We start from the raw sequence: 18,247 nt of genomic DNA, 5'->3' as shown, positions 1-18,247 counted from the left end.
GACTTTACTCGTTGGTGTGTAGTACTGTATACCAGGTACAGTCTCCTGGTTTTACAGAGTTGCAATGCATTTGTAATATTCCCTATAGCACCTTTTTAAAACACTCTTCACTGCATATTGAATCCTGACGCAGGTCTCTTGTGGTCAATGTGATTGTATTTAATATGTAACAACCTGTTGAGTCCAGGCATTGTTTAAATAACATATTTGTTTGTATTAGTTTAGTGTGTTAATTTATCTGTCAGTCTGTTTCCTTTTTTTGGTATCATTTATTCATTTATTCATTCATAAATTGTATTCATCTGCCATATGTTAATATCTTTATATATACAGTCTATGGTTAATATACACAACATCTAAACGGATAACATCATATGAATCGATACATTTATAGATAAAGCAATAATTGTATGCAAGCAAAACATGAACTACAGGAAATACATAAGGCAGTTACACATGTCAAGTCAAAAACGTTATTTTATTCTACATACAGCCAACATTGTATTGTCCATGTATTCCTGGAATGAACAGTCGCATCATAATATGCAAAGGTGTAATGGGAGAGAGAGAATGACTAGCTGTATTAATAAGGAATTGATGGGTGATCATTAAATAATTATTTAACTATCAACGAACCTAATTGTACCCACTTAACGAAAACATGAAACAACTTGTGTTCCCAAAAATAAAAAATCAGCCTCTACTGTACATCTCAATTTGCTAAAATATATTGTACTCTGTGATTAGTGCTAACTAGCTAAGGTTAATATACATGATACCTGCTAAACATTAGCATGTTAGCATGATGGCTGAGAGTTATTTTTGGCATATGCATGAATGGACATTTTCCTTGTAAGATAAGAATATTGTTCATATTGTTTTGAAAGCATTATCATGGGTAGTTACTCTGACTCTGCGGCTGTCTATGGTCACCATCTTGGCTTCACCCTCCTCTCACCCTCTCTCTAGGGAAGCCATCAGCCTGGTGTGTGAGGCTGTTCCAGGGACCAAAGGAGCTCTGCGCAAGAGAAAGGTATATGGAGGGAGGGAGGAAGTGAGATGCAGGGATCATGGGAAAAGTGATCTCTACACTGAGAGAGCTGATAAAAATGAATGTTACTTAATGGTACAGAAGGGAGAAAAAAAGAGGAAACAACATTAGATATTCATTTACTCTTCCACGTTCTATTAATAGCATCGCCTCTGTAAGTTCTTCCTCTCTTCCTTCATGTAAAAAGAGAGGGAAAACGGAGACAGATCGAGGGATTGTACTAAGAGAATAGAGGGAGAGAGAGGCAGAGGAGAGATGAAGAGGTATGGGACTGTATGTGCGTGGGCGTAGCTTCAGCCCACGATGCATTGCACACCGCGCGCACAGTGCTTAGTGACTCATGTAGTGCACAATATCTGTGATCAGGAGACTGAGCTAGTGTGTGTGTGTGTGTGAGCGTCTGTCTTCCCTGTGTTTGTGTTTGTGTGTGCGTGTGCATGGTGTGTGTCCACAGTGTGTGAGAAGACTGTGTCTTAATGTGGGGTGTGAAATGAAGCATTACTCTGCTCTCTAGAGCTTGTTCAAATGTCAGGGAAGAGTATATAACACCAAAAAAATCACGTAGACTAGTTTCTCTCGCAGAATAAATGTAAGATATAAGATGATGATAATTTGGCTGTGTGACAAATGCACTGTGGTGACATCAGCCTCATACTGAGAGTTTTGAATGGCTAATTTGATTTAACCCCATCGCCCCTTCTCTTATCAACACTCATTAATTCACTCACAAACCTATTATTAGATTCATTTGCATGGCACCAACAGTAATCAATAAATAATAATGTTTCTTCTGTATTAACTAAATAATAGTGAAATGACCCTTTACATTACTCTTTAAGGTGAGACCCTATGGGTGAGACACTGCAGCCTCAAACATCGTTTTTTTTTAAGCACTGGTAGAATTTAAGAGTTAGATATTTTGCTCTCATAGTTAATTTTTTCAGTTTACTGAAAAGAAAACACCAAGTTTTTCTGTTTGCATCTGTAGATTTCTCTTAAATCCACCAAAGGTTATCGGTTAGAAAATGTATACCTCACAAACAATTTTAGGAAAACTTGTAATAAACAAGTAAAAATAACAGTTTTGACATAAATGCTTAACTGGAGACATTTCATAGAGATTTCGTTTGGTCCATTATATTATTTATTCTACAATTCACCTGGTGTATGTCTCCTTAAAGGAAGAGTTTATTAATTGTTCATTTTGGTAAGTTTGCTTTGTCATTTATTCTCAGAAACTTACTAAATATGAATCTACATCTAGCAGCAGGTAGGCTTAGCTTAGCTCAGTGTTTTTCAAAGTGGGGGGCGCAGAGGCATGACAGGGGGGACCAGAGACCAAGAGGAAAAATGGTTAGGAAAAAAAAATAAAAATCATAATTTGGAAAATTATTGATTTGAAAATAATATGATATAGTACAGTACAAGTACGTCTGGGTCTCTGTGTTTCATTCAAGCTCGGCTCTGTGTGTGTTTGGAACGAGCTATTTTGTGTGCGAGCGAGAGAGAGAGAGAGAGAGAGCGCACCGGTACTGGAGATCGTTGTTGTTAGCTTCTGGTGCTAGCGAGCTACACTAACGGATATAAGGAGCTTTTTCCACAACAAGTTGGAGGAGAGTCCTCTCCTGTCAGACTGAGAGGCTCAGTGAACTAAAGGACTCTCATTACGTGACTATTTGTGTTGGGGGGGCCCGACTTTTTTTTTCCGCCTGACAGAAAAGTTTGAGAACCACTGGCTTAACTTGACATAGAGCCTGTTAACAGGGAAACAAATAGCATGGATCTTTTGACATCTTTCCCAATGCTTATGCTAAGCTAAACTAAGCAGCTCTCTGCCAACCGGCTTCTGGCTGCAGCTTCATTTATACTTTAGAGACATCATTTAAGCTTTTATAATATTTAAGATATACTGTTGAATTGGTAAGAAGCGACTTAGTTGATGTATTTCATTTTATTTGTGTGTGTCTGTGTCCTCCTGTGATCCCCTCAGCCACCGTCCAAAGCTCTGTCCAGTATCTTGGGGAAGAGCAACCTGCAGTTTGCTGGCATGTCCATCAACCTGAATATCTCCACCAGTAGCCTCAACCTGATGACCCCCGACTGCAAACAGGTCAGTGTGCAACCTTTATCAACACTTGAGATTCTGTGAGCCACAGGCATGCATTTAAGAAAATAGTGCCACCATTGTTTTGTTAAAAAAAAATCCCCCATCAACCTATATAAATATGTGTGTGACGCACAAGAAATAAATAAACCTTAAAAACACTAACTGAAGAAGGCCATGAGATATGCTTCAAGCTTGGTGAATAGTTACCTTAAGTACCTTGTGTTTTCAGTATCTACAGGATAAAGAGAACATCTCCAGAGCCAAAGAAAGATCAGAGGACATTCTAAATTTAGAGATCTTATTTTTAGCGGTTTCTAAAGTGACACGTTTTTTTAAAATAGAATCCAGAAGGTCTGTTTAAGGAGGTTTATGTAAAGGAGGGAGTCAAGCAAGAGCACGGAAGCTCTCCATGTTGCAACATAAACGGAGGAGGTGGGCAACATGACTGCCCCCATGCACTTCATAACATTTAGCTTATGGTTTATGGGTAAAATAAAACAAATTTTAAAATATTTATTTTGTTGTGGTTATTGTTCACCCTGGTGCTCTTCTTGATACTACCTGCAGATGGTGCTATATAAATAAACAAATTAAAATCCACACGTATACACTACATAACATTAAAAAAAATATTGAGTATCAGTTTCATAACAAAATGCCTACTAACATTCAAAAGCAGTTCCAAACCACAGTCAGGAAATACCCAACCAGGCATACTAACTGGTTGTGTAGCAAGCCCTGTAGAACAACCATCAAATCACACAGCTTATCCATAATTGGAGTTAGAACGTGGAATGGACTTCACCCCGACCTTTCAAGTATTACTAGTCATCAACAATTCAAAACTAAAGTAAAAACAATTATATTTGCAGATTACTACAGCTAACAAGTATTTGATATTCCCAGTTTTACTTATTATGCATTTACTTTTTTTCTTGCCCTAACTATTATTATTATTTTATTTTTTTCAGTTTTCATTAGTTTTCTTTATTTTTTTGTACTCCTTAATTTCTATACGTTTTTGACGAAATAAGTGCCATTATTATATTGATGCTAATGATGATGCACGGGAGGGCTACTCCCCATAAACTGTGCTTCAGCCCTCCCGCTTCTACTCATTTTGTTCATTTATGTGTATGAATTATACGTTTTTGTTTTTGTATGATTTTAGAAGAATAAATAAAAAAAATAAAAAGTTTCTAAGGTTATAATGCAGAGAGTTTTAGAAAAGCTGTTTCTAAGCACCAAATCTCACTCAACAAACTCATAGTTGTAGCTCATCAAAGTTAAACTAAACAGCCATCGATCTTCTCTCTTTTAATAAATTAGTTGGTAATGGCCAATAAATAAACCAAATTATTCTTATACAGTATACATAAATATATGTGTAGAATTTGATGCATTTGTATTGTAAAGAGGAATTTGCTAATTTATATGTACATGATACTTTTTATCTTGACAGATCATAGCCAACCATCACATGCAGTCCATCTCTTTTGCATCAGGTGGAGACCCCGTAAGTAACTCAACACTGTCAAAGAGTTTAGTGATATTTAAAACCTCAACTACCTCATAACAAAAAGATTGAATAAACCACACAATTCATGTTATGGTTTTTTTGTATTTTATCACTTGATATTATAACAACAACAGTTATAATTGTTCCCTTTCGTTTTAAGGACACAACAGATTTTGTTGCCTATGTAGCAAAGGACCCTGTGAACAGAAGAGGTAGGTGTACGTCCATCTGATCTCTATATGTTTTATATCTTACATTCAACATGCTCATTAAAGTGTGTTGCTCTGGCCATCGTCAGCATGTCACATCCTGGAGTGCTCTGATGGGCTGGCCCAGGACGTTATCAGCACCATCGGCCAGGCCTTTGACCTTCGCTTCCAGCAGTACCTTCAGTGTCCCTCCAGCAAAATGTCCTCTACACATGACAGGTAGGGTATATGATACAGGGCATTAAACCTTATTGTTCCTGTAGAGGCATTTTTCCTAAAATTCTTCTGGCATTTCCTCAGAAGATAAATATAAAACATACAACATACCTTTTCTTTTTAGCTCTGGACAAAGTGAATGATAAGCACATTGACATATGCACACATGATTTCAGTACAGTTACACAGTTTACACACACACACACACACACACACACACACACACACACACACACACACACACACACACACACACACACACACACACACACACACACACACACACACACACACACACACACACACACACACACACACACACACACACACACACACACACACACACACACACACACACACACACACACACTGGCAGTATTGTGTTTCATGATCAACCCATATTTGTCCTCAGGGTATTAAACATGGAGGAGTTGCCATGGACAGAGGAAGAGGAGGAGTCATCAGAGCATCCTTACTACAACAACATCCCCGGGAAGATGCCGCCCCCTGGAGGCTTCATCGACACCCGGCTGACCAATCAGAATGCAGCGTCAGAGGGAGGCCAGGTACAACTCAATTTATGTTTGATAATCTCAGGATTTAGCAGAGTAATTAATTTTTTTTTCTTGGGGCAAAATTAGAGATACACCAAATGCAATTTTGTAGAGCGTTAAGAGAAATATTGAGCGCATTCTTAAACATTTTGGTAACTTCTTCTTTCAAAGAAAATTAAATGTCATATGTATGTTATTTAAAAAAAACAAAACATTGAACATTATATCACTTACAGTTTCTCCAAAACTGCACCAAGTAACAGGATCATTTTAATCTTGCAACTCCACAGACTTGCAGGTGTAAAAATATCAAGCTTCATGTCTTCCTTTTCATGCTGAAGAACTTCCACACCAATGTCCTTTATGTGTGTGTGCACTTTGTTCATTTTAAAATATCAACTCATGATTTCTCTTTGGGTTTCTGTTTGTCATCAGATGGGCCCAGCTTCAGTGGATCAGACATATTACCAAGGGCGGCACTGTGGAGAACACTGGGGAGATGGAAGAAAGCCCATAATCATACAACAGGGTAAGAAAATACACACTTTCCTGTGACTTGAATACTCAAGACATGAATTTCATAAATTGAACACTGTGGCTTTGATTGTTTCTCCAAATGTAGGATCCTTCGACATAAACAGTCTGCCGGAGAGTAAAGGTCAGGCCTCAAAAACAGCAGAGATGCCGGCGTATGTGAACACTCAGCAGATCGACGCCCAGGTGCTCGCTGCACTCCAGGCAGAGGCAGAAAATGTGACGAAGGGCATGGCGGCCGCAGCCAAAGAGAGCCCTCAGAAGGACCTGTTCGACATGAGTGAGTCTCTACTGAAGGTTCACTTTAACGCTGATCATGTGAATAGTATCATAATGTTCTTTGGCTTTCAGAAGAACACTGTAATGACTTTCTAATCAGAGTTCTTAATTATAGAGTTTCCCCAGCTTTTAGTTTCTCAATGACATCGCCTTGGCATTATAATAACACCATATCAGTTTGGACACAAAAGGAGTGTTATCATCTGCAGTTTTATTTTTTCATCTGTTCAACTTCCACCTTAGCTTTTCTTTAATTATACATGAAATATCTGTTACATACAGATCTTTGTAACTATGTATGAGAAATACATGACACAAATGACATGTGAGCCATAAACTATAACATTCAAAATTAAGTGTGAGGTGTTATCCTCCTCCTGCTGTAGTTCTCTCACTGTTAACAGTCCCATTATACTTTGTTCCTCCACTAACACACTCTAAATCCAATTCCATTCAAAAAATAAGATTTTCTAATTGATTTAAATGGTTATTTCATAATTAGTTTGGAAGAAGATGTTTGTGTGTTACATATCACAGCAGGAGATGTGTTAGTTACTCTAGAAAGGACGTTTGATTAAATCGGAAAGACACAGGGTCAGAATACTTCAGTGTTTTTCATTTAAATATATTTTGTTCCAATTTGTTTATGAGGTAAGGCGTGTGGTGCAGTGGGTTGTGCGTTGGTGTTGGGCTCAGGGGGTCACAGGTTCAAACCCCACTGCAGTCAGCATGTCGTTGTGTCCCTGGGCAAGACACTTCACCCAAAATTGCTCCTGTGGGGATTGAGTATGTAAGTCGCTTTGGATAAAAGCGTCTAACAAGTGACATGTAATGTTATGCTTTAAATCCAGGTTTTTTGCTTGCAGTATACTTTTCCTTTGCCTTTATCTAGTGCATGGCTACATCTCTAACTGCATTACCGCCACTTGTTGATCATGGAATAGTGTAATATAAGTATTAAGACTATTGTATTCGATATATTTGCTTCAATCCATATTTCATGATGTTTTCCATTTAAAAAAACAACAGTTTTACAACGGTCCACAAACAGTTTTCTCTCCCGCCTGTTGCACACATAGGCTACATTGCGGAGTAACAGCAATGACTTTATTCAAAACGACGATGTTGTTCATTTTTTTTATTTACAGTCATGAAATATGCCCACAAACAATTAAAGCTTCAAATAGATTAGGGTTACTATTCATTTTACTGCTATGAAGAAATGAAAACCCTGTGGTCTGGCTTAAGCAGCAATGACTTTCTATTTCTAAGAGACATATTTAGTTTTTTTTACTAACCATTATAGTATCTGATATTATTGATGTCACAGTTCACAAGTCCTGACGGTTGTAGGATGCCAAGTTAAAACTCATACTACAGAAATCCATCCTCTCTTAATTGATTGTTTCGGCCCTGCTCTAACTTACACCAGAGCCCTTTGGGGATGCCATCCAGTCGCAGTCCAACCCGGGGTCCCAGGGGCCGGCCCAGCCCCAGGTGTCCAACCTCCACAAGGCGGCGTCTGTAGATAACCTGAGTCCTCTGCTCGTGCGCTCCGTGGCCTTCAGGGCCCAGGAGGAGCTGGAGGGCAAGACGTGGTACCACGGCAAAATGAGCCGCCGCGACGCTGAGAAACTGCTGAAAGAAGACGGAGACTTCCTGGTTCGTAAGAGCACTACCAACCCGGGGTCCTACGTCCTGACGGGCATGCACAATGGACTTTCCAAACACCTGCTGCTGGTGGACCCTGAAGGCACGGTAAGACGTGGCTAAAGGAAGTGTAGAGTGTGAACTCCTAATGTGGTCATGACAGATATTTAACCCCTCTTTCTCTTTTCAAAGGTACGGACAAAAGACCATATATTTGACAGCATTAGCCATCTTATTTGCCATCACCGTGACAACAATCTGCCGATTGTGTCAGCTGGGAGTGAACTGTGTCTCCTGCTGCCCGTTGGGAGGAAACAGTGATGTTTGCAATGCCTGCTGGGAAATGGGAAGCTCTGAACAGTCTCTCCTATCATCCTGAAACTTGAAGATGGAACATGAGAAGATGCTTGAAGGCTTTACGCGCTGACAGTGATTTTGGGGGATTGGCCCGTGCTTACTTTCCTGGAGGCACTGGAAGACCCAAGATTTGTTTAAGATAAAATTAATTATTTATAGAACTGTTATTATTTTGTTGTGAGGACTGAAATGCTATATTTTTGAGAAGACATAGGTGCATTTGGACATACTATCTTGATTTGGTGTTTAAAAGCTAAAAGAATAAAAAAAAGACAATTGTTCTTGTAGTTTAGATGAAGTGCAAATCAAACCTCAAAGAGGTGTTAACAAGAGTATTTTAGAATAAAGACCTACAATTTTAGTTTTGTCTGTCAAGCACAACCACATTTCTACAGAAGCCGTTGGCTGAGAGGATGAGCAAACAAACCGTTTGGAAAACTTAGTTTTTAATGAATTAGTTTGATAAAAAAAGGTCCTTTAATCTCTCCGATAGTGTGACAGCTCACTAAATTAGTCACTATATGAAATCTGCTTTTATTGGGGATTAGACCTTTTTGTGTTTTGCTTTGCAGTAGTCACAACGTGTTGGGGTGCTAACAGGCATCCTTCATAGTGCTGTCAATGGCTTTAAAGATAAACTTTTTTTATGATGTGTTTTCTCGTGTCACTGCAGTCGCATGACTTAAAATCAACTGTTCTTGTGGACATTGTTCGTAGACCTTGAAACCCCTTCATTTGAAAGAGGTGCTTGTGTATGCTGACACTGTAAAAACTATTTATGCTTTTTAACCAGTGATTATTTCTGAATTGGTTTCCTCTGGATTCTTCTTTTAGGTGTGTAGTCAATGATTAGTTTGGGGGCTTGGGTCATGCAATTGATATTCTCACATTTTTAATTAGCATTTTCCGTCATTTTTTGGTGGACTTTTAAAAGGTATTGTTATTATTTGAATGACCGGAAATGAATAGCACAATCAGATTACCAATGTGTTGAGATGTAATTGACCGTTTTTACTTAAGAATTAGGCAAACACAAAGTGTGCACTCAATACATCATGGTTATTATGAGATGACCTTCACTTATTTATTAAAACAAAAGGAATTTCTCACTGATATCTTATTGCAAGACTACTGTTTTGCCACTAGATGTCATCACAGAGGTACTTTTTATCCCCGTCAGTCGCACTCACCTCTTGTGTTATCACCTAATAGTAGCAAAGGATGCTGGCTGTGTATTACTTTAAGAATTCCGATACCAACATTTTTTTTGCTTGACAGTTCAGAGTTAATTTGCATTTTGCCGTCCACTGTACACAATCATTCCTCAGAACGGTTTGCTGTATTTCCTCTTAAACACACTGTTTTTGTAGAGTGGGAATCAGACATTCAACATGGCTCATAGAAATAATACACAGCAGTTCTTTTTTTAATTTAATCGTTCATTTGGCAGGGACATTGCACATTCATGAATACTTAAAACAATACATATTTCAAGTGTAAATATGCCGGATTTAGCTTTGAGCTACTTTCCATCCACAGTCCCTCTAGCAACAGACTTTTCAAATGCTCTCATCCTTACTATTGTCAGTACTCTAATGGATACCAAATGAATGGGGCATTGTATTTGATATGCACTGGACCACTTCAATTGAACCAAAATCAGCATGTGTTCAATGAGTTTGACAAGACAGATGCAATGTAATATAACGTGCCTGTATTTTGCTGCAAGAGGGAGTGTACAATACATGCATCTCACAACAACACTTATTAAAATAAGTGTTGTTGTGAGATGCATGTATTGCAAAGAGGGATCCATATGAAAATATCCACCTCCGGATTAATTTTGCTGATAAGACTTCCCCTTGATTCCTTGTGTCCTTAAGAGTGGAAGAGGCAGAATATTTGATTGAGAGAAGGTGAGAAAAAAAGGGGCGCAAAGAATCATGATATTTTTGCCAGTTATCACCCATTTACTTAAAAACAATCCTTTGTGACGTAATTTCATCAAATCTAATATCTTGGGAGAAGGAATAATGCGCCAAATTTCAAAAAGCAGAATGCTATTTATATTAAACTTCTGAAGTGCAAATTTGTAGAACCATCTTGACAAAGTTTTGAACAAAGGAACATCTCCATACTTGAATCTCTGATAACAACATGATTAGTTGTGTGGCATAAAGAAATTATACAACCAAACATGCTGGGACACAAAAAGAACAGAGCTTCTTTCCAGATTGCTGTTGATGAAAATGTGCCTTTTATTTGTACAAATGGTATTTTTATTTCTCTTTTCTCTCTCTTTCTTCAAAGTGCAATAGCTAATCTTCAATGGGGCATGCCTGTTCACTAGAGGTTGTGTTTTGCCCTGCTGCGTGTTGCTGCTTGAGACTACTGTTTCCTCTCTCTATCTGTCTCTTTCTCTCCCTCCCTCCCTCCCTCCCTCCCTCCCTATTATATATTATAAATGTATCATTTCCAGATTCTGAATATAAATCTTTGTTGGAGGGAATCACACAGAAACTCACTATTTTGGAACAGGTATAGTTAAAAAAGGAAATAAAAACAAAGAAGTCCAAATTATGTTTACAGATTTAATCATTTGGTTGTATGGGTTTATCATTATTCTGTATGACTGTTGGCAATAAAACCGTGAATGTGCAATCTGTTGTATCTGCTGAAATGATCGATAACACATTTCACAGATTATCTTGTCATGCAGACACTTTTGGTTTATTTTAGCCAAAATTTGTATAGATTTAAAGGTCCCCAATTATGCTATGTTTCAACAATATGGCATAGGTCTCAGATACAATACATGTGTCTGAAGTGTTTGGCTCGAAATAACAAACGGATCATGCATTGTAGTAGGCCTACGCCATATGCATGTTTCAGCCCTGTTTCTAAAGTACTGATTCTGTGGGTGTTTCTCAATGTCGAGTACACTTGCTTGGTAGCACATGTCTTCCGAGTCACTTGCTTCAGAAGCGAGGCAAGAATACTTCCTGGCATTCGGAAAACGAAGAGTGGAACAGGCGAGCAAGTGTGCAGGTGTGCGTCATAGTATTGACAGAATTGGGGAAATTGGTCCGTGTGCAAAGCATTGTGGGGATTTTAAGACCTCGGAGTCTACACATGTGCAGCCTCAAAATGTCTCCAAACGAAGTACGCCGGGCTCGGTAGAATTCCAAGTATGCTGGACATTGGAATAGTACTTCGGCGGCACTCGATGACGTAGTATGCTTGAAATAGTGTCCGTTTCTCAATCCCGAGGATATAGGCTTCCAAGCCAATATTTCAAGGATGCTAAGTCATCGAGTGCCGCCGAAGGACTGTTCCAATCTCCAGCATACTTGGAATTCCACCGAGGCCGCGTCCTTGGTTTGGGAGAAATGTTGAGGCTACACATGGGTAGACTTCGCGTCCTTAAAATCCCCACAATGCTTTGCGCACGGACCAATTTCAAAAACCCTTGCTGAGAATGGCTGAACCGACGCAGCACACATTTAAATGTAACTATGTAGTGGCGTAGAACATGTGTTGGTAAATATGTTACTTTGTTACATTTGTTTGTTATCACCAAAAATGTGTTCCGAGAAAGTAAAGCAAGTTCATAATTAGATAGATATCGTGAGGTATTTATTCTTGGTACAGTTTGTGTTGATACCATTAGACTAGAGAGAGTGGCACACTTAGCCTGTTCCATTCTTCTTCGTTTTCCGTAGCCGCGGCTTGGAAGTATACTTGCTTCGTTTCTGAAGGAAGTGACTTGTAAGTACGCGAGCCAGCATCCTCGCGATTGAGAAATGGCCAGTGGCTCTGCATCAGCTTTACTCAAGATTGAGAAAAAACCCCTGGCCATTTGTCAATCGCGAGTACACATGCTGCAGAGCAAATATTTCAAGTATACTACGTCATCGAGTGGCGCCGAAGGACTGTTTAAATGCATGTTAAATCATAGATATATATAAACACTAGATGGCTCATGGGAGATTTTCCAGCGTAGCTGACTGGCCGCCATCTTGCTACAGTCAACAGTTACTCTGATTCGCGTTATGGTAGCTGTTGTAAGGTGAGTGATCTGCACAAAAATACTCTTAACTCGCTGAAATCTTGACTGATTTACAAACCGTTTGGTTTATTATAAACATTATTAGCATGGCTATGATACAGGATGCTTGGACATGTTGGAATTGCAGTTTTTCTTTGTGTATGTGGTTGTATTTATTAGCTGGCTAATAACAAGAGGCTGTCAGTGAGACCTAGTATTACAAAGTTCACCCAGCAACTTTACACCAGTGGGAGAGGCAGAACTGCTCTTTCTTTTCAACACAACTTAAGTTACACATGATTTCTTCCAAGTGGTTTGGCTTGTTAAAAACATCTTGCATTATGATACAGGAATTTGCTGGCTTTGTGTTTACAGAAGTACCTGACTATGCCGGACTTTTGTGCAGCCTATGCTCCAATCGCCGCTGTCTGCAAACAAGAACCCGTGGGATCACCACATATGTTTATGTTTGCTCAGTCTAATGAACCCATAACATGGTTGTGAAAGAATACCAAAGCTGAGGCTGGACGATGATTGATTGTTAGTGTGCCATGTGTCACTGTGTGTCTTATTGGTTTTGTGGTATACTGTATTTTATTTTATTGTGTGCAAGACACATTTAAAACAAATAACCTTGAACCTTGAAGCCCCATCTCTCCCCACCTGCTCCTGCTTCCTACATCCCCTCCACACCACACCAAGTTGTTCTTCTTAATAATAATAATACATTTATGTTGGGGGGCCGCCTTTCATAACACCCAAGGACACCTTACAGGGGCATAGGGGCACTATAGGGAACAATTTAAACAGTGGATTTTGTGATATATCAGCCGGGGTGAGTCAAGACAAACCACAAATGGACTACAGAAGGACATATGGTACAGTTTATATTATTCTTGGTCTTTTTCAATAACATATTTCAAAGGTTCTGGATTTGTTTACAAATCTAGAAACTAAATACAAAACTAGGATGATATGAAGATCTCATGTCAAAAATAATTGTGATAAATTAGACAGAACTGGCCTGTCTGTGAGCACATTTTATGTTGGTTTGGTTCTTCTGATAAAGGTGTGAATATCTAAATAATATACCAACATATGCTATTGTCATTAGTTGTGTCCCTGTTCTTCAAGCTAAGGCATTGCTCAATTAACAACTCTTGGTTTACAGAGTGGTAACATGAGACCGATTTTTATATATAAAATATAAATGTATTTTAATTTTATAATTTATTTATAATTTATTTTAAATATTGACAATATAATAAAATAAATGGAAATATATACACCGGCAAATATTTAATATATACCTTGTGTGTGTGTATAGCTATTGCTTTATCTGATTAATGTTATTTTCATATGAAAGTCCATGATTATAAGTATGCAGTATCATAACTACATCTTTGATGTTTATAAAAAACCAAACCGTTTGAAAATCGGTTGAAAATTGAGCAAGCTATGGTTATTTAAATAGTAAACCATAATGTTATGAATGACAGCACTGCCTGTAGCAAGATGGCGGCCAAGTGGCAACGTCGGTCTCCATTGGCCAGCAGCGCGTGTGAGCCATCTAGTGTTTATATATATCTATGTGTTAAATGACCAGCGTTCTGCACCAGTCTATGACGTGGTATACTTGAAATAGTTGCTCTGCAGAATGTGTACTCGCGATTGAGAAGCGGCCACGGCCCCCGTGTCTGCATCTTGAAATGCTAATGAGCTGCTGCTGGCCACACCCCTCTGAGAGATGATTGGTTTAAAAAACACAATGGTGCTCTACGAGTTGTGATATCACAAAGTGGCCAAAATCTGATCATCTGATTTTCAGATAGATTTATATAAATGGATCAGGACAAAGAGAGAGAGGGAATCTTTTTCCCTGCAACATTTTGAATCTCCTAACACAGAGGGTACACATATTATGTATAACAGACAGGAACAAGTGGATTTTGCATAATAGGTGACCTTTAGGACCATTTACAAAATAATTTCTGCCTCAAGCCCAATACAACAGAGGTGAATATAATTTAGTTATTAAGACTGAACGCATTGGAAACACGATTACAAAAATATATCCATTAACAGTTTACATGTTATTCTGGATAAGTTCAGGAAAATAAGTTGCTATTATTTTCCAAATCTGAAAGAAACACTAGGAAAAAAATGCATTCAACTTCATTGTATTGTGGCTGCAGAAATCTCAGAGGCAGTTCTCTCTAAAAATTGGACATATCAAATCCAAACCATCCGGCTAGATACCTATACAAATAACAATTATTTTCTCCAATGATTACATCGATAAAAAATACATCACTGCACTCTACTATAAACACGAGGTTTATTGTGTCAAAGCTAATATTCTATATTATATAAATAGCTGCATGTAGTTAACAACATTTATTTCACATGCTGCATTCACATGCCTCCTCTGGCTTCATGCTAAAGATGATTAAGTTGAACTTTGTAAGAAACTAATTAAAATGCAACAGACAACAGTCTAGGATTAAAGAGATTCTGTATTGAACGTGCAGCATGTTGGAGAATATCTAGTGTCAGCATTGAGAATTGAACCTACATATATTGAGCAGCAGATGGAGCCCTGGCATCACTACTGATGTTGAATGAACTGCATCAGCTACATTCATTGTGCAGTTTGAACAGATGCAGTTTGAACATGATGATGCTGATTTAATGAAACGAGTAACAGGTTTAACTCTTCAGCATGTGCTTTTTTACATTTCACTGACATCACATATACAATGTATAATTCAGTTATTGTTAAATAACTGCCCGTAATACTGAGTTGGCCTATAATTGAGTGAATATATAATTACAGAATAATAAATACATTACATCGTTTATCATAACATGGATAATTGTCTACAATCATTCTTCATCATGTTATTTTTGCAGCACTATAATTGCACTTTAATTCATTGCAGGTGAGTTTCACTTCTTATTCGTGTTCTTGGTCACATCTGTAACTACAGAGGTAAGAGTTAAAAAAAAGGTAAGAGCACTATTTTTTTGCAAATTGTCCTCGTCCTGCCTCCAAACCTCCAAAATGTCAACTTTTCATGAGGAAAAATTGACAATGCATTATGTTCCACAGATAATTCAATTGGTTTAAAGATTTGTATCTTCGGGTAACTTGACCAAATTCGGAGATACGTAAATCTCACTGGAAAGAGATGTAATACTGTACTTCACAAAGAGTAAATATTGATTGTCTCCTTGAACCCTTTGGCCTCATACATTAATCAGTGTAATGTGTAGTCATTTTAATACACTTCCCATTAATGGATGATGCATATTTAAACACATCAAGCACCTATAGAATAAATCCACTGCCTTGCACTTCAAGAAATCCTGTTTGAATCAATCTGAGCTCGTATTTCGTTATGGTCACCAATTATGACCAATGCAAAGGTCCAACATTAGGACCAAAGTTCCCTTTGACATAGAGTAGATAACTTAGTTCAGTCTTTCATGTCACTTTCGATGACGGCCTTTGCAGCCCCCCCTGCCACCACTGAGACCTCGCCATGGGCCGCCTCCTGCCCCTTCTCCAGCTCCGCCTGCCTAGAGCTCTGCTGGCTCTGGTTGGGGTTATTCTGGCTGCTCCACGACTTGCTCCTGCTGCGGCTAGGTTCCAGAGATTTCCTGTTTTCGCTGCCATTCCCAGAATCCTTCCCTCTGAAGCAAACGCCACACACTAGGCCCAGGAAGGCCATTCTCATCTCACGGCTGGCCAGAGTGTAAATCACCGGGTTCATGGCTGAGTTCAGCACAGCCACTGCGATGAACCATTCAGCCTTGTAGAGGATGGGGCAGCGCTGCACACATGCCACATCCACCAGGAGCAGGACGAAGATGGGCGTCCAGCAGGCGATGAAGACCCCGACCACAATGATGACGGTGCGCAGCAGGGACATTGCATGCTCAGAGTTCCTGTTCTTGCTCACCTTTCGGCTGCTGGACTTCACAAGGATGTAAATGCGAGCATAAAGGACTGACATGGCCAAGAGCAAAACCATATAAACTGTGATACAGAAAGCTACATATTTCTTGCTGTAGAGAGGGAGAACAGTGGAGCAATCGTGGAGGTTGTCCAAGCAGTTCCAGCCTAGAATAGGCAAAGCACCAAGAGAAATGGCAATCAGCCAGCAGGTCCCTATGAGCAGGAACACTCTGTAGTTCTTGTTGGCATCATAAGGCCTCATTTTGATCATTGTCAGGTGTCGTTCTATAGCAATAGCCAGGAGACTAAAAATGGAGGCTCCAAGTGCAACAAACATGCTTCCCTCTCTGACGAACCAGAGGGCAGGTGAGAGCTGCAGGGTCTTCTCCCCCGACAGCAGCAGGTTCACCAGGTAGGCCACTCCAGCCAGCATGTCACACAGCGCCAAGTTGCCAATGAAGAAGTACATGCGGTTGTGGAATCTGTGGTTTCTCCATATGGCCACCAGCACGGTGAGGTTCTCCAGGACGATGAAGCTGCATATGATGAGGAACACGATAGTTTTGGCGTCCACGGTGCCGGAGCTTGTGCCGACGCTGGGTCGATGCGCCAGCTTCCCTGTGTGGTTGTAGTGGCGGTACACCTGAGGGTTGATCATCTTAAAAGCACCGGCTGCTGACACTGGATGTCAGAAGTGAGCAATGAATCCAGTGTCAGCAATTTCACCGTGTTTAACTGCAGGGTAAGATGTGAGGGATGAGAGTGTTATTTGAAAAAGCAGCCAATTTAGAGTTCTTGAATATTGATCCAGTTATACAGCATTTAATGGTTTTGTATATTTGATTTTAACTGGATCTAGTTTTCCTAATGGAAACAGATCTTCTTAAAGACTAAAAAATAGGTACCTGCTGTAAACGTTTAAAAGTATACACTTTAAAATACACTGATGTTGTTTGTTTGTTTGTTTGTTTGTTTGTTTGTTTACATAGGAATTTTGGACCGTTGCCCAAACTAACAGGGGCTCATTTGAAAATGAAAATGAAGGTTTGCCTTAGCTTTTCATACACAGTAGTTTAACTGACAATCACAAACATACTGTACACTTCATTGATGACGATTTCACTGCACAGCAAATGAAACCTTGCAGATTTAACGTAGTTTATGCCGATTCAAGTTTTACGCAACTTACCGTGGGATGCTCGAAGTCCGGGTTTAGTTGAAAGCGAAACGCGCACAGAGAGACACACATTTAATTGCTGAGAGGTCGATCATCCGTGTTTTCCAGATTTAACGTTGAACTTTAATCCCGTCTCCCTCGGCTCAGTGGAAGAAACAAAGCTCTCTTCATCTTTTACTGATCTCTAAACTCCGCAGTGACGACGGTTGGCTGGAAGTCACACCCGCTCCTCCCCCTGCTGCTCCCCGGCCAGGAGAGGAATGAAGGGGATGAAGGGTCAGTGAAGCAAAGGCAACCAGGTGTGTGGAAACTCATAATGTCTTTTTCACAATATTTTTCACAATAATCCTGACCCCGACATGTTCCTCAGCAAAACCAATCAGGAATACGTTAGGGGCACAACAACTTTAATGTTCCATATTACATTCACGAGTGTTTCATTGATATATAATTGTGTGTGTTTTGAGGAAATTCGTAGGCTACCAGTAATAGTTTTTAATATATATATAAAATGTATAATAGATATGCCTATGTATTATTTGTTTGAGCTTGTGAACTAAAGCTAGCTAGCTTGATTAGCATATG

At 39.2% G+C, this 18,247-nt stretch overlaps 2 protein-coding genes across 3 annotated transcripts in view; one reads left to right on the top strand and one right to left on the bottom strand.

Annotated features, from left to right (window-relative positions):
* Window positions 1-11,137, top strand: part of shc3 (SHC (Src homology 2 domain containing) transforming protein 3) — a 29,545-nt gene extending 18,408 nt beyond the window's left edge. For both annotated transcript variants that reach the window (XM_034096207.1, XM_034096208.1), the window contains 10 exons: window positions 970-1,033; window positions 3,042-3,161; window positions 4,621-4,674; window positions 4,838-4,889; window positions 4,976-5,105; window positions 5,515-5,668; window positions 6,092-6,185; window positions 6,279-6,470; window positions 7,902-8,227; window positions 8,312-11,137. In XM_034096207.1, the coding sequence (XP_033952098.1) occupies window positions 970-1,033; window positions 3,042-3,161; window positions 4,621-4,674; window positions 4,838-4,889; window positions 4,976-5,105; window positions 5,515-5,668; window positions 6,092-6,185; window positions 6,279-6,470; window positions 7,902-8,227; window positions 8,312-8,440 (1,315 nt within the window). In that variant the 3' untranslated portion in view covers window positions 8,441-11,137. The remainder of the gene's footprint in view (window positions 1-969; window positions 1,034-3,041; window positions 3,162-4,620; window positions 4,675-4,837; window positions 4,890-4,975; window positions 5,106-5,514; window positions 5,669-6,091; window positions 6,186-6,278; window positions 6,471-7,901; window positions 8,228-8,311) is intronic.
* A 3,711-nt stretch (window positions 11,138-14,848) lies between these two features.
* Window positions 14,849-17,818, bottom strand: LOC117456358 (sphingosine 1-phosphate receptor 3). Its single transcript, XM_034096209.2, has 2 exons — window positions 17,675-17,818; window positions 14,849-17,220 (listed from the first exon to the last, which is right to left on the bottom strand). Exon 2 carries the CDS (start codon window positions 17,141-17,143, stop codon window positions 16,004-16,006), a length of 1,140 nt encoding a protein of 379 aa, XP_033952100.1. The 5' UTR covers window positions 17,144-17,220; window positions 17,675-17,818; the 3' UTR covers window positions 14,849-16,003.
* Window positions 17,819-18,247: the final 429 nt, after the last annotated feature.

Source organism: Pseudochaenichthys georgianus, chromosome 12, assembly GCF_902827115.2.
Source record: "Pseudochaenichthys georgianus chromosome 12, fPseGeo1.2, whole genome shotgun sequence".
Classification (NCBI taxonomy): domain Eukaryota; kingdom Metazoa; phylum Chordata; class Actinopteri; order Perciformes; family Channichthyidae; genus Pseudochaenichthys; species Pseudochaenichthys georgianus.
This window is presented reverse-complemented; position numbering and strand designations above follow the sequence as displayed.